Below are 16,959 nucleotides of genomic sequence, written 5' to 3' on the forward strand. Positions count from 1 at the left end.
TAGACTTTCCTACAAGTAGCTGCTCCCAGTCCACTTTGGCCAGATCCTGTTTTATCATATTGAAATCAGCTTTCCCCCAATGCAGTACCTTTATTTCCGTTCCATCTTTGTCCTTTTCCATAACTACCTTAAATCTTAGAGTTACGGTCACTATCTCCAAAATGTTCCCCCATTGACGCTTCTACCACTTGTCTGGCTACATTTCCTAAGATTAGGTCCAGTACCGCCCCTTCTCTTGTTGGACTTTCTACGTGCTGGTTCAAAAAGCTCTCCTGGATGCACTTTCAGAACTCTGCCCCCTTTAAGCCTTTTGAACTAAGACTATCTCAGTTAATATTGCAGAAGTTGAAATCCCCAACTATTATTACCCTATTATTTTTGCACCTCTGAGATTTGCCTACATCTCTCCCTGACTGTTTGGAGGCCTGTAGTAACACTGCCAGCAAAATGACTGCCCCCTTTTTGTTTTTAAGTTCGACCCATATGGCCTCATTTGAGGAACCTTCTAAGATATCATCCCTCCTTACTACAATGCCACCTCCTCTTTTACACCATTTCCACCCCCCCCCCCCCCCACCCCCTACTGTCACACCTGAAGATTCTATACTCTGGAATATTGAGCTGCCAATCCTGCCCTTCCCTCAACCACGTCTCTGATAGCAATATCATATTCCCATGTGTTAATTAACGCCCTCAGTTCATCTGCCTTACTTGTAAGACTCCTTGCATTAAAATAGATGCGACCCAGCTTTGCATTATTCGCTTGTGCCTGAAGAAGTCTATATTTGCTCTGTCTTCCAGACTAACTTAGTTTGGTCTCCACAATGTAGAGGAGACCACATTGTGAGCAGCGAATACAGTATACTAAAAGTACAAGTAAATCACTGCTTCACCTGAAAAGAGTGTTTGGGGCCGTAGATAGTGAGGCGAGAGGAGGTAAAGGGGCAGGTATTACACCGCCTGTGATTGCATGGGAAGATGCCGTGGGAAAGGGACAAGGTGTAGGGGTAATGGAGGAGTGGACCAGGGTGCCGCAGAAGGAACGATCCCTTCGGAATGCTGACAGGGGAGGGGAGGGGAAGATGCATTTGGTTGTGGCATCATGCTGGAGGTGGCAGAAATAGTGGAGGATGATCCATTGGATGTGGAGGCTGGTGGGGTGGTAAGTGAGGACATGGGGAACCCTGTTGTGGTTCTGGGAGGGAGGGGAAGGGTTGAGCGTAGAGGTGCAGGAAATGGGCTAAACACAGTTGAGGGCCCTGTCAACAGTGGGGGGGGGAATCCTTGGTTGAGGAAAAAGGAAGACATATCAGAACCGCTGTCATGGAAGATTGCAACATTAGAGCAGATGCGCCAGAGACAGAGAAACTGGGAGAACGGAATGGAGTCCTTACAGGAGGCAGGGTGTGAAGTGTAGTCAAGATGGCCGTGGAAGTCGGTGGGCATATAATGGGCATCAGTAGACAACCTATCCCCAGAGATGGAGACAGAGAAGTCGAGGAAAAGAAGGGAAGTGTCAGGGATGGACCATGTAAAAGGTGAGAGAAGGGTGGAAATTGGAAGCAAAGTTGATAAAGTTTTCCAATTCAGAGCGGGAGCAGGAAATGGCACAGATACAGTCATCAATGTACCGCAAAAAGAGTTGGGGAAGGGGGCCTGAGTAGGACTGGAACAAGGAATGTTCAACATATTACACAAAAAGACAGGTATAACTAGGACCCATGCAGGTACCCATAGCAACACCTTTTACTTGAAGGAAAACAAAGCCTACATTGAATTGGAAGCTCACAGGAGGCCGGTCTCATATTATAAGACCATTGCATTCGGAGGAGGATGTAGACCAGCTGAAAACCCATACTCTCAACCTTGAGGGCAATGTGAGACAGTGTCAGACCACACTTGGAGTACTGTGAACAGTTCTGGGCACCACACCTTAAGAAGGATGTATTGGCCTTGGAGCATAGATACCTGGACTCCAGGGAGTTAAATTACAAGGAGGGATTACACCAACTCGGTGTTGTATTCGCTGGAATGTGGAAGGTTAACGGGCAAATTGATCCAAGTTTTCAAGATATTAAGAACAGATAGGTAGATTGGGAGAAACTATTTCCACAATTTGTTGAGTCTAGGACTAGGGGGCATTGTCTAAAAAAAATAGAGCCAGACCTTTCAGGACTGAAACTAGCAAACAATTCTTCATACAAAGGATGGTTGACGTTTAGAACTCTTCAAATGGCAATTGATGCTAGATCAAGAGTTAATTTCAAAACAAAGATTATAGACTGTTAACCAAAAGGTACCAAGGGACATAGAGCAAAGGTGGGTTTATGGATTTATGTTGCAGATAAGTCAACATCTCACTGAATGGAAGAGGCGGCTCAAAGGGGCTATATGGCCTACTCCTGCTCCTATAAGGTTACATGAATTTCCTTTTGTATATAGAAACTGAACAAATGAAAAGGTGCACTCAGGTTATCTGACAAGGGAAGAGGCATAACACAGCAACAAGGTTAATGATGCAAACACATTCATGTTCTATTTTTCTCCTCTCAGGAGGTGTGAAAGTATGTGGAGATTTTAGTCAGAATGACTGGGTTACTGCCCATGAATGTCTCCCTTATTAGTTTCTTGCCAAAGGTGCAAGCTTTACAGAGAATGCTTTGGTAATTTTAGGCGCAGCATGCCATCCCACAGGAAATGGGATTATCTTTTGACTGAGGAAAATAAATTTCCCCTCCAATGTACTAACAAATAGATAAAAATTGATCCTTTAAGCATAATACAAGTTTTGGTGGCCCTAGCTCATTACGGTGGAACAAGGAACAAAGGATATTATTTATTAAAAGATACATAGATTTTATACACAGTATGAATATTTTGAACAGCAAATTTATCATAGAAAACGAAAAAAAATTAAAACATAGGTTGCCACAGTCCACGTGTTTACCACTCCCTGAAGCATTCACATTGCTGTAGACTAATGTGGAGTTCCACTTAAAAGTTACAGCAGGCATCCAAGTTGAATGGAAAATTTTAAGGAATGGGAATTTTAAAAATAACTTACATCCATTGAACATTATTTTTGGATTTCTTCTCAATGAGATGAATACCCTCCAACACATTGGTGATGTCATAGATCCTTCGCTTTGGCACGTTTAAGACCTCTGCAGCTCGATTTAAGTCCAACACTCCATCTGGAGACTGGCTCAAGAGCTGAACAACGTTCTTTGTGAGGGGAACTAGTGAGGTGTTGTAGCGAGTCTTCTCTGATGGAGATCTGGGAGCTAAATTGTGGAAGGAAGTAAAGAATATTCAGTGACATGCATCATTTTGAATTACAAACTTAATCACAGTTCACAAACATTTTGAATAAAACAGCAGATTTAACTGGCCTTTAACAGTAATAACTCAGCACGAACAAACTAGGGTTGGAGAAGCTTCCTGTTGTCCATCCAATCAGCATCTCCTAACCTTAAACGCATTGACATCCGCCGCCCAGACTGGAAGCAAAGGTTTCCAAATGGCAGTGAAGGAAATGTTCAACTCGAAGATGCTCTCACCCAAAATGTTCCAAGTGCATATATGGCAAGACTATATTTGATCTTGGGTGTGAGGGTGGTAGAAAGGAGATCCCCTTATGGGGGTGCTGTTCTCGAAAGGGATCAATCCTAAAATGTGTCAAATTAATACTGAAAAATTCTGGACACATTTAATGCATGCCCTGGGTCCTACGCCACAGACAAAAAATACAAATCTAACCTATCACAAAATTGACCATCTCTGTGTAATTTACACTTAGTAGTCCAACTCATGCCACTTAAGCTTTTCATGAGCAGACATTTTCCTATCATTAAATTGGTGAATGTCAGTATCAAGACACAGAAAACTTTCTGTTTTTGGCAAGTCAGCTCCAAGAGCATGAGCAAAAATTAGAGCTCTGACAATAATGCAGCATTACTCTAACCCAATATATGTGAGGCAATTCTATCTCCCAAAACCATCCATTTTCCAACTTGAACAATACCAAATGGCAGTGTTTTTCATCATTGGCTTCAGCCCACTGGAAACTGGATTAGGCCAAACTCAATGCAAGACCCATACATTGTCATGAGAATTTTAGTGGAGTTTTGAGCTCAAAAAGTTGGCACAGTCCTGGTCCAAAGTAGAGACCAATGCTGACATGGTATTTCACAAAGCCACAAAAAAAAAGACATGCACATCTTATGAGAAACAAAATGCACATTGCAACATCTTGAAAAACACAATAAAGCCAACTTTCCCTTTACCCTGAAAAGCACAAAGAATCTCTTACCTACTCAGCTGAACTGAAATGGGGAAGAGAGGATGGAGAAAGAGCATATATCCCTTAAATTCCTTGTGGGCAATTTAAAATGGAGAAGCTATCAAGGCTGACAACTACTGCAGCAGATGCATGGTGAAGGACAGCATTCCATTTAAGAAACACCAGGCCCAAACAAAAATTTCAGTCATTTCTCGAGCAAAATATTTCCATTGCACTCAGCCAAAGGTCTTCTCAGCAGGAGTGCAACAAACAGGAAAGATATCTCACTTCCAGAAGGAATGCACAGATCAGCCAGGAACAAACGAACAAAAGAAAACACATTTCAGTGTAAGTTAAAAGTTAATCCCCTTTTCTTTTCGGAGGACCAGGGGACTGCTGGGTAAGTGAAAACTATATATTTGGGCGGTGGCTGTACCCGAGACACTACACATGTAGTGTCTCCCACCCACCCTCCTCCTCCTCCTCTAACCAAAAAAAAGGACTCTGGTGTGTTGACAAGGTAAGTTTTTTATTTAAAAAGTTCTGTCCGTCGGATTGCTAAGCTAACAAGTTTTTACCTTTTTTTGGGGGTTTTTCAGTAGATTTGTTGGGAATTTAGAATAGTGGGAATGGAGGTTAAGGCAGTTGTATGTTCCTCCTGCAGAATGTGGGAGGTAAGGGTCGCCAAGAGTGTCCCTGCTGACTGCATCTGCGGGAAGTGCACCCAACTCCAGCTCCTCGAGAACCGCGTTAGGGAAGTGGAGCTGGATGAACTTCGGATCATTCGAGAGGCGGAGGGGGTTATTGAGAAGAGTTATGGGGAGGTAGTGACACCTCAGGTAAAAGAAGTAGGTAGATGGGTTACTGTCAGGGGAAGGGGAGGGAACCAGCAGGCAGTGCAGGGATCCCCTGTGGCCGTTTCCCTCAACAACAGGTATACCGTTTTGGATACTGTTGCGGGGGACGACTTACCAGGGGTAAGCAATGGGGTACAGGTCTCTGGCACAGAGTCTGTCCCTGTTGCTCAGAAGGGAAGGGGGAAGAGGAGCAGAGCATTAGTCATTGGGGACTCCATAGTTAGGGGAACAGATAGGAGGTTCTGTGGGAACGAGAGAGACTCACGGTTGGTGTTTTGCCTCCCAGGTGCTAGGGTTCGTGATGTCTCGGATCGTGTTTTTGGGATCCTTAAGGGGGAGGGGGAGCAGCCCCAAGTCGTGGTCCACATAGGCACCAACGACATAGGTAGAAAGAAAGATGGGGATTTAAGGCAGAAATTCAGGGAGCTAGGGTGGAAGCTTAGAGCGAGAACAAACAGAGTTGTTATCTCTGGGTTGTTGCCCGTGCCACGTGATAGCGAAGCGAGGAATAGGGAGAGAGAGGAGTTGAACACGTGGCTGCAGGGATGGTGTAGGAGGGAGGGTTTTGGTTTCCAAGATAATTGGGGCTCTTTCTGGGGTAGGTGGGACATCTACAAACAGGATGGTCTTCACCTGAACCAGAGGGGTACCAATATCCTGAGGGGGGGGGAGATTTGCTAGTGCTCTTCGGGGGGGGGTTTAAACTAATTCAGCAGGGGAATGGGAACCTAAATTGTAGTTCCAGTGTACAGGATGTTGAGAGTAGTGAGGTCAGGGATAAGGTTACAAGGACACAAGAGGGCACTGGCAAGCAAGAGCTTGGTTTAAAGTGTGTCTACTTCAACGCCAGGAGCATCCGGAATAAGGTGGGTGAGCTTGCAGCATGGGTTGGTACCTGGGATCTCGATGTAGTGGCCATTTCGGAGACATGGGTAGAGCAGGGGCAGGAATGGATGTTGCAGGTTCCGGGATTTAGATGTTTCAATAAGAACAGAGAAGATGGTAAAAGAGGAGGGGGTGTGGCATTGTTAATCAAGGAGAGTATTACAGCGGCAGAAAGGACGTTTGAGGACTCGTCTACTGAGGTAGTATGGGCTGAGGTTAGAAACAGGAGAGGAGAGGTCACCCTGTTGGGAGTCTTCTATAGACCTCCGAATAGTTCCAGAGATGTAGAGGAAAGGATAGCGAAGATGATTCTCGACAGGGGCGAGAGTAACAGGGTAGTTGTTATGGGGGACTTTAACTTTCCAAATATCGACTGGAAATACTATAGTTCGAGTACTTTAGATGGGTCAGTTTTTGTCCAGTGTGTGCAGGAGGGTTTTCTGACACAGTATGTAGACAGGCCAACCAGGGGCGATGCCACATTGGATTTGGTACTGGGTAATGAACCCGGCCAGGTGTTAGATTTAGATGTAGGTGAGCACTTTGGTGATAGTGATCACAATTCGGTTAGGTTTACCTTAGCGATGGGCAGGGACAGGTATATACCGCAGGGCAAGAATTATAGCTGGGGGAAAGGAAATTATGATGCGATTAGGCAAGATTTAGGATGCGTAGGATGGGGAAGGAAACTGCAGGGGATGGGAACAATCGAAATGTGGAGCTTATTCAAGGAGCAGCTACTGCGTGTCCTTGATAAGTATGTACCTGTCAGGCAGGGAGGAAGTTGTCGAGCGAGGGAGCCGTGGTTTACTAAAGAAGTTGAAGCGCTTGTCAAGAGGAAGAAGGCGGCTTATGTTAGGATGAGACGTGAAGGCTCAGTTAGGGCGCTTGAGAGTTACAAGCTAGCCAGGAAGGATCTAAAGGGAGAGCTAAGAAGAGCAAGGAGAGGACACGAGAAGTCATTGGCGGATAGGATCAAGGAAAACCCTAAGGCTTTCTATAGGTATATCAGGAATAAAAGAATGACTAGAGTTAAATTAGGGCCAATCAAGGATAGTAGTGAGAAGTTGTGTGTGGAATCAGAGGAGATAGGGGAAGCGTTAAATGAATATTTTTCGTCAGTATTTACAGTAGAGAAAGAAAATGTTGTCGAGGAGAATACTGAGATTCAGACTACTAGGCTAGATGGGATTGAGGTTCACAAGGAGGAGGTGTTAGCAATTTTGCAAAGTGTGAAAATAGATAAGTCCCCTGGGCCAGATGGGATTTATCCTAGGATTCTCTGGGAAGCCAGGGAGGAGATTGCAGAGCCTTTGTCCTTGATCTTTATGTCGTCATTGTCGACAGGAATAGTGCCGGAAGACTGGAGGATAGCAAATGTTGTCCCCTCGTTCAAGAAGGGGAGGAGAGACAGCCCTGGTAATTATAGACCTGTGAGCCTTACTTCGGTTGTGGGTAAAATGTTGGAAAAGGTTATAAGAGATAGGATTTATAATCATCTTGAAAAGAATAAGTTCATTAGCGATAGTCAGCACGGTTTTGTGAAGGGTAGGTCGTGCCTCACAAACCTTATTGAGTTTTTAGAGAAGGTGACCAAACAGGCGGATGAGGGTAAAGCAGTGGATGTGGTGTATATGGATTTCAGTAAGGAGTTTGATAAGGTTCCCCACGGTAGGCTATTGCAGAAAATACGGAAGTATGGGGTTGAAGGTGATTTAGAGCTTTGGATCAGAAATTGGCTAGCTGAAAGAAGACAGAGGGTGGTGGTTGATGGCAAATGTTCATCCTGGAGTTTAGTTACTAGTGGTGTACCGCAAGGATCTGTTTTGGGGCCACTGCTGTTTGTCATTTTTATAAATGACCTGGAAGAGGGTGTAGAAGGGTGGGTTAGTAAATTTGCGGATGACACTAAGGTCGGTGGAGTTGTGGATAGTGCTGAAGGATGTTGTAGGGTACAGAGGGACATAGATAGGCTGCAGAGCTGGGCTGAGAGATGGCAAATGGAGTTTAATGCGGAAAAGTGTAAGGTGATTCACTTTGGAAGGAGTAACAGGAATGCAGAGTACTGGGCTAATGGGAAGATTCTTGGTAGTGTAGATGAGCAGAGAGATCTTGGTGTCCAGGTACATAAATCCCTGAAAGTTGCCACCCAGGTTAATAGGGCTGTTAAGAAGGCATATGGTGTGTTAGCTTTTATTAGTAGGGGGATCGAGTTTCAGAGCCACGAGGTCATGCTGCAGCTGTACAAAACACTGGTGAGACCGCACCTGGAGTATTGCGTGCAGTTCTGGTCACCGCATTATTGGAAGGATGTGGAAGCTTTGGAAAGGGTGCAGAGGAGATTTACTAGGATGTTGCCTGGTATGGAGGGAAGGTCTTACGAGGAAAGGCTGAGGGACTTGAGGTTGTTTTCGTTAGAGAGAAGGAGGAGGAGAGGTGACTTAATAGAGACATATAAGATAATCAGAGGGTTAGATAGGGTGGATAGTGAAAGTCTTTTTCCTCGGATGGTGATGGCAAACACGAGGGGACATAGCTTTAAGTTGAGGGGTGATAGATATAGGACAGATGTCAGAGGTAGTTTCTTTACTCAGAGTAGTAGGGGCGTGGAACGCCCTGCCTGCAACAGTAGTAGACTCGCCAACTTTAAGGGCATTTAAGTGGTCATTGGATAGACATATGGATGAAAATGGAATAGTGTAGGTCAGATGGTTTCACAGGTCGGCGCAACATCAAGGGCCGAAGGGCCTGTACTGCGCTGTAATGTTCTAAAAAAAAAACACAACTGGAGAGGGCTAATTTCAGTGCGTTAGAGATCTGTCCCTGGTGGATTGATAAAGATTGGCAGGTAAAACAGTGAATGAGCAATGGGAAGCCTTCAGAAAGGAGATAGTTCAGGTGCAGACTAGACATTTCCACAAGGGGGTAAGAAACGGCATCCAAAGCTAGAGATCCCAAAATGACTAAAGATATGAAGTTTTCAATGAAACAGAAAAAGTAGGCTGAGAATAACTATCAGTTTCACAATTAAGTAGAGAACCAAGCTGAATACAAAGAGTACAGCGGAGAACTGAAAAAGCAAATTAGAGGGGTAAACAGAGAGTGAGAATAGATTAGTGGGTAACAATAGAAGGGAACCCAAAAGTGTTTTATAAAAGTAAAAGGTAGTCTAAGGAAATGCAGGGGTGACTAGGAGCCAAAAAGATGATCTTGTGGAGGCAGAGGGCATGGCAATGATACAAAATGAATACTCTGCATTAGTCTTTGCTAAAGAGGAGGATGCTACCAATGTCACAGCAAAGGAAGAGGAGGTACGAAAACTGGATGGGATATAAGAGGTACTTATAAATTTGGCAACACACAAAGTAGATCTCACCCGGCCAAATGGAATACATCCTATGTTGCTGAGGGAAGTAATGGTGGAAATAGCAGAGACTCTGGCCGTAATCTACCAATCCTCCTTAGATCTGGAGGTCGTGCCAATGGTCTGGAGGACTGCACATGACATACTCTTGATAAAAAAGGGGGAGCAGGATAAATTCAGCAACTACAGGTCAGTCAGCCCAGCATTTGTGATGGAGAAACTTTGACACAAGAATGCAGTACAAAATTAATCGTCACTTGGAAAAATATTGGTTAATAAATCGCAAACAGAACAAATTTGTTGAAGGCAAATCACATTTGACTAACTTGATTGTTACTTCATCAAAGAACTTAGAGAGGGTTGATGAGGGTAGTGCAGTTGATGTGATTATGGAGTTTGAAAAGGCATGAACGAAGTACCACAAAATAGACCTATTAGCAAAATTCAAGCCTATGGGATTAAAAAGATGCAGTGAATTCATGGATACAAAATTGGCTAAGGGACAGAAAGCAAATAGCGGTGAACTGTTGTGTTTTTGAGACTGGAGGGACATATACAGTGACGTTCTCCACAGGTCCATTATTAGGAGCACTGCCCTTTTTGATATATATTAACAGCCTAGACTTGGGTTTACAAGGCCTAACTTCAAACTTGGGAGGTGGCACGAAGCTCGGAAATGGAGTGAGCAGTGAGGGGAATAGTAGAAAGTTAACCGACACGTGAAATGGGCAGCCACATGGCAGATAAAATTTAATGCAGAGAAGTGTAATATATTTTGGAAGGAAGAATGAGGAGGGGCAAAATAAACTAAAATGGTACAATTTTAAAAGGAATGCAGGAACATATACATGGGGGTTTGCGTACAGAAATCTTGCAAACAAAATGATACGGCTGCTAAAAAAAATTGCATACAGGATTATTGGCTTTATAAATAGAGGCAGTGAATGCAAAAGCAACAAAGTTACGTTAAACCTCTGTAAATCACTGATTCGGTCTCAGCTGGAGTACTGTCAATTATGGACAGAATTTAGGCAGGCCTTGGAGACGTTGCAAAGGAGATTTACTAGAATGGTACCAGTGACAAAGAGACTTCAGTTTCATGAGAGACGAGAGAAGTTGAGATTCTTCTCAGCACAGAGAAGGTTAGTGGGAGATTTAATAGAGGCAGTCAAAATCATTGACAGAGTTTGGATTTGATATCGTAAATAATGAGAAACAGTTTCCTCTGGTTGAAAGGTCAGTAACCAGAGGACACAGGTTTAAGTTAATTGGTAAGACAGTCAGAGGAAAGATGAGGGAAAATACTTTTAACACGCTGAGATATGATCTGGAATGCACTGCCTGAAAGGGTGGTGGAAGCAGATTCAATAATAACGTTCAATTCGTTGGCATCCTTCCATCTATGAAAAATGATGGACACGCAGCAAACAATCCATTTTGGTGGGGTGCCCTCTCTTGGTGCACTTTTGCTAACGGGTGTAAAAGGTCAATCCTTGAGAGGCAGGTTCTGTTACAAGTGCCGCATGTGAAGCTGCCAAGTGACGCTGAGTGGTTTTTTTCGGCGTTGGCACCTGTTGCCAAGCTTAATTGGGAACTGGATAAATACTTGAAGGGGAATAATTTCAGGGCTATAGGGAAGAACAGACGAGCGACACAAGCACGATAGGCTGAACAGTCTCCTCGTGAGCGATCGGACTCGATAATTGAATCAAATCACAGAACAGGCACCCAATTCCTAGTATAATTGAAGTATTCACCATCACTTGTCAAAAATGTTCAGCTGTAACAGTTTGGTTGCCTACTAATACCGAACCCATCTTTTAAGACTGGCTTTGTGTTTTGGCTTCCCAAGCAATATTAATAACCAAATGATAGTATAAACTTCTTGTACCTTTCACCATCTGACATCAGTGGAAAAAAAAAAATCACAATACTGACCAATATCTGGAGATCCTTACCCAACACCCTGAGATTCTAAGAGAGAGCTTGTTCCCTGGTTCAAAGCTGTCTGAAGGCCACCAGAACATTTAGTCGGGCATAATCTTACCTAGAGAGGTTAAATGTGCGGGCAAGTTTTGTAAAATAATTTCTGAAACCAATCAACTATGAACATTATGAGTCAACTGCTTTGAAGTAGGTTGCTGAAGGCTATTTCAAAGAAAATGACTGACTTTCTTCTGAGGATGTAATTAACATACCTCAACCCACCTTTAGCAAAGCACCCTCGACAATACTAGTCCATTTCCAATTACTAATCAGAACGGTTAGAAGACTGCATTAATTTGCTGTATACTAGCAACCACAACAGCTTATTTCATCCAATATGTATGGGCAAGGCAATGTTTGAACTCTTAACGTTTTATGAAATTGAATATGGATAACTAAGAGCACAGTGGACAACAAAAAGTGACTGAGGTTTCAAGAGACAACAGACAAATTATGACATTATTTAAATGGCAGGATGAGATTACTACCTGAAAACAATCCACAGATTCAAAGAACAGAAATGTTAAGCACTGGTGCAGTATCTTGCTGTTACTGCCAGTTTACCTCTTCCTCCAGTGACTGATGTCCCAATGGACAGTCAAGGACACCTCCTGTGATCAGTGTCACTTTGTTCTCAGTAAAAGGGTAAAAATTTTGATCATCACTCCCAATTCATATGTTCGTAATTAAAGCTGGGTTGACTGCTGGAAAATAACATGCGTACCAGCCAGCCAGCCAATTCAGTAGAGTTAATTGCCATGTAATAAACTCAGACAACACCGAAATCTTGTATGGGTAAAAGATTCTCCACTCTTCTTCGGAACTGCTAGTTCCGAAGAAGGGTCACTGACCCGAAACGTTAACTCTGCTTCTCTTTCCACAGATGCTGCCAGACCTGAGTGAATCCAGCATTTCTTGTTTTTGTTTCAGATTTCCAGCATCCGCAGTATTTTGCTTTTATTTTAAAGATTCTCCACTGTTGCTTTCACAAGGGAAGTGTGCCAATGAATATTAAAACTACAAAAAACACAAACTACCCGAGGTAACTGTAATAATTAATTTCACCCTTTTCAAGTGCATGCTAACTCAAAAGGTAATATGATGCAGATTCATGCTTGCAATTAATTCCCAATGGTGAATTCCTCATCTCAGACAGCACATCGTAGGAAGGGACACAGTGGATACAGGAAGAGCTGGAGGGGTGGTGGGGATGGCACACAAGGCACCTCTCAAATACATTCCAGCACTGATTACAGAGCAAGGTGGCAAAAAGCCAGTCATCCTTGAGGATGCTGCATAGCATGGGCCAGCCAAAGAATATCAAAAAACCCTGTAGAAAATATACATTAGAAACAAAAATTCAAGTATTCCCACTCCAAGGTGCAATATTTAACGCTTCATTTTATAACTGGGAATTTATTCGCAAATGCATCTAGTCCAACCTAAGCATAATGAGCAAGACACGACAATGCACCTACCACGACTGTCAGCGCACTACACGCCACCTGTGAAATCAGGTCAGCTAATAGGCACTCAGCCCATATATTTGATTTGGCAGAATATTTGTATGGGAACCAACTGCGATTATGATAATTAATTCACAACATTCCTTTTATCTATGCCATTTTCAATTGTATTTTGCTCATTCCAGATGCGGCGAAAATATTTCAGAGCAAATTCTGCCAATTTTTCCTCCTTTAACATTTCACTATATTTCTTGAAACCCATGTAAATTTTGCATGAAGAATGCTCATTCTGGAAATCAAACACTAATACGCTATCAAGACCTCCCATGTCAGTTGTAACAGAAGCACAGCGCAAATTTTCACGGCCATTACCCTGAAGAGGAAATCCTGCTGAAGATGGTTTAACATCACCTCTGAAAAACAAAGGTGCCACTTGCTGGTTTAGGTGAACCTAAATAAAACTCCTACAGTATGATTTGAAGGGAGGCAAGTTCTCGCCGTCCTGACCAATAATCGTCCCTTGACCCAGTGAACTGGTTCATTCACCTAATTTGCTATTTATGGGACCATGCAATGTAAATTTGCTATATCACCACTCATCCTAATGAATCTATTTTAGATTGAATTTACAACATAGAATCAGGCCATTTGATCCAACTGATCTGTCAGTGTTTATGCTCCACATGAGGCTCCTCCCACCTTACTTCATCTAATACGATCACATATCCTTTTTTCCCTCTCTCACTTATGTACTTATCTAGTTTTAAATCGTTTATGTAAATGGTGAACAGTAGTGCACCCAGCACATATCCCCATGGATTCTATTTTGGAACAGGACTGCCCAATCATTGAGAACAAGATTCAGACTGCCAATTTCTATCTTTGCAGAACCTTTCAAATCAAACTCGGATTGTTAGCTAGCTTCCAGAGATGGTATCGGAACTGCACGCCTAGTGATAAAATGCACATACTTCCAACCTATATTAACCCACCTTGCTATCCTGTATATTCAAGTAGAATTGTCACCAAAGTAAAAGGGGTTTAAAAATGCGACTGCATTTTTACCAGATCAACAGCTCATATTTTCAGCTTCCAAAAATAAAAATAACTGATAATTTGTTGGACGTCACTGCCCAAAACAAAAAATTAATCTTGAAGCATGGCCAAAGCAGCAGTAATTTTCTATAGCTCAAAACAGAGAGAAGCCTAATGACAACAAACAAGCCCATAACCACAGAGGTTTGGATTTGAACTTATTAACATCTGGATATGCTATTCCAACTTCAATCACTTGAATCAGCTTTGGAGCTTTTTAATTATCGCTGCCTGAAGAAAATACTTCGACAAAAACTACCATGAGATGAAGTTCAAAACTTATTTGACAGTAAAATGTTGGGAACAAAAGGGTGGGGGAGGAAGTAACAAATGAACAGGAAGTCTGCCAGTGCCCCAGGTCACAGGTGAAATCAGGTTGAGAGCAATTTCAAGGCCAACTAGTTAATTTATTACAGTATCGCAAACTTTTTCTCCAATAACCTGAGATAGTTCCTGCAGCCACTGGAAATTCCACAACCACACCAGAAGTGAGCTCTAACTTCAATGTAACCAACAGCTGCACTCTATCCAGTTAGTACCGGTATGAATACTCAAAGTACATCAGAACACACTTACTTTTTGGACTATTTGGGCTTCTCATTGTACCCCTTCCTTTTCCTTTTGGAGTACACACATCAGCAGCCAGATACTGATGATCACTTTCTTCCAACTCCAGTCTCCTCTTTGCCTGTGCAATGAAAAATAAACCATGATCCTTCCAATCAACTCATTTTACATCAATTCTCTTTAAAAGGTGACACATGCAATAAGGCAGTTTGATACAGGTTTATTAGCTCAGTGCACTAGACCAGTCGGAAAGCAAAGCATTGAGGACACACGCAAAGGAGAGGAAAAAAAAAAAGCAGGAGTTACCCTTTAATTTGTCACCAAGCATTTCAATCAGGAATAGTCCTGACTGGTTGCCTGCAGCTTCAGATGCAGAATAAAAATGAAACAGATAGATAAATACTAGACAGTAGAGCAAGAGATGGAAAAATTATGTCAAAGTAAATTTTTTTTAAAACTTTCCAAAGTAGACTTCTACAGAGCTACTTTTCAAAAGCATGAGGATAAAGCTCAAGCTGAATGACTATGGGTTCACAAATTCAAAATTCCAAACTCAACATGTAACGACACAGAACTTTCCCTGCCATGCAAAACTCAACAGCATTCGCGGGTTAGCAATTAGACGGTATCATTTATTAGAATTCAAGAGACCAAACAATAAGCTAATGAGCATGAACCAAGGTAGAATCACAGCTGCAGGTTCTAAGAGTACACTGAAGATTCCAATTTGTACATGTGCTGTAAACTCACCGACAGTCCAACCTGGTTATTGTACTGCAACCTCATGGGAACTCAGTCAGTAATGCATTCCTTCGCTGACAATGAAAATTCAGCCAAGCCCAGATTTATTACAACTGGGTTCAACTGCATTAACTATTAACATCTTAGCTTGCAAGTTCAATTTTGGATTTAGAATAATGATTGATTAAAGCAGAAGACACTATAACCTAACAGAAGCCACTGGGGATCAGGCACAGCAACCAATAATAAACGACCAGATTTTTCTAACATTTGATTAGAATGAGTTTGCAAAGAAGTACACACTCAACACTAATATTGAAAGTGACGAGAACTTTCCCAAACAGCTTCAAATGCCAGTTTGGAAGCTTGTGGGGTGGGGGGGGGGGGTGGGGTGCGGGGCAAGGGCAGGGTGAGGTGGTGAAAGATACCACAGCTGAACAAGTGAGAGACAGACAGAAGATGAACTTCTCATGAAGCGAGTTTGACCTTGCTCTTCTTGTAAAAGACTTTCTTCTCTAGGGGTAAGCGACAACCTGAAGCTCGGGATACACCAGTTTTCATGATCTCGCAGATAACATCTATCATTAATACATCACAATGTCTCAGGTTCCTTCCAGAAATAAATTTGTAGAAAAAGTTTATATATAAACACACACACATGCAGACTAATGTCTTTTAATGGAGCGTTCAATATTTGTCAAATATACAATGCATGATGGACAGAAGACATGTACAGAAGCAACATGTACACATCTCTAGCACAAACAGTAATCATTCCCTATCCGGTTTTCATCTTTCCACGGTCCCACCCCTCTCCATCTCTTTATCCTTCTCCAGCCCTACAAACCTCCAAGAACTCTGCAATTATCCAATTCTGGCCTCCTGTGTATCCTCAATTTTCATCACTCCACCACTGGTGGCAATGCTTAAGCTCTGGAATTCCCTCCCGAAAGTTCTCTGCTTCTATACCCCTCCCCTCTCCTCCTTTAAGATGTTCCTTAAAAACTATCTCTGACCAAATGAAAAATAATTCAATTGTAAGAGCAGGCACTATTACATATCAGGCTCTAGTTCATGTTCAGAGCGTAGTGCAGTTTCTGGCTGCAGATGCTTGTTTTCATCATCAAAAACTCTCAACCCACGAGTGCTGTGAACAAGCATTATCATGCCACAGGGTTTTAATCGCAATATTTCACACCTGAAGTTGCACATCATTCACACTGGCCTGCTTCTGAAAATGAAAATAATCACACGGTCAAACTATTATTCAGGCTAAAACTACGTTGTATTTCTTTGCTTCTTATATAGAAGAAAAAATAATACAGCAGATAATCAGAAGCCAAAAGACTTGCAGGTTGATAGGTAAATTGGCCATTATAAATTGTCACTAGTATAGGTAGGTGGTAGGGAAATATAGGGACAGGTGGGGATGTTTGGTAGGAATATGGGATTAGTGTAGGATTAGTATAAATGGGTGGTTGATGTTCGGCACAGACTCGGTGGGCCGAAGGGCCTGTTTCAGTGCTGTATCTCTAATCTAATCTAAATGCTCAAGCTGTAGCTGGAAATATATTAACATTTTTGCATGTAGCTGACACTTCCTGTGTGCAGCACACTTACTACCCATCACACTTCAGCATCCCCTGACTCATCCTAAGCAACACCAGAGGAATCTCAATCTTTCAAATGCTCTGAAAATTAATTTTTAAAAAGCCC

General features: G+C 42.5%; 1 protein-coding gene across 2 annotated transcripts in view; it reads right to left on the reverse strand.

Annotated features, from left to right (window-relative positions):
* LOC137383791 (transcription factor E2F3-like) overlaps nt 1-16,959 on the reverse strand; it is a 62,052-nt gene that overhangs the window by 21,863 nt on the left and 23,230 nt on the right. The window contains exons 1-3 of one of the 2 annotated variants that reach the window (XM_068057013.1): nt 15,253-15,315; nt 14,512-14,623; nt 3,065-3,284 (exon numbers count right to left, since the gene is read on the reverse strand). In XM_068057013.1, the coding sequence (XP_067913114.1) occupies nt 3,065-3,284; nt 14,512-14,623; nt 15,253-15,288 (368 nt within the window). In that variant the 5' untranslated portion in view covers nt 15,289-15,315. Of the gene's footprint in view, nt 1-3,064; nt 3,285-14,511; nt 14,624-15,252; nt 15,316-16,959 lie in introns of those variants that run through there. The other variant, XM_068057006.1, reaches the window with a different exon arrangement.

This window comes from Heterodontus francisci, chromosome 2 (assembly GCF_036365525.1).
Source record: "Heterodontus francisci isolate sHetFra1 chromosome 2, sHetFra1.hap1, whole genome shotgun sequence".
Lineage (NCBI taxonomy): Eukaryota > Metazoa > Chordata > Chondrichthyes > Heterodontiformes > Heterodontidae > Heterodontus > Heterodontus francisci.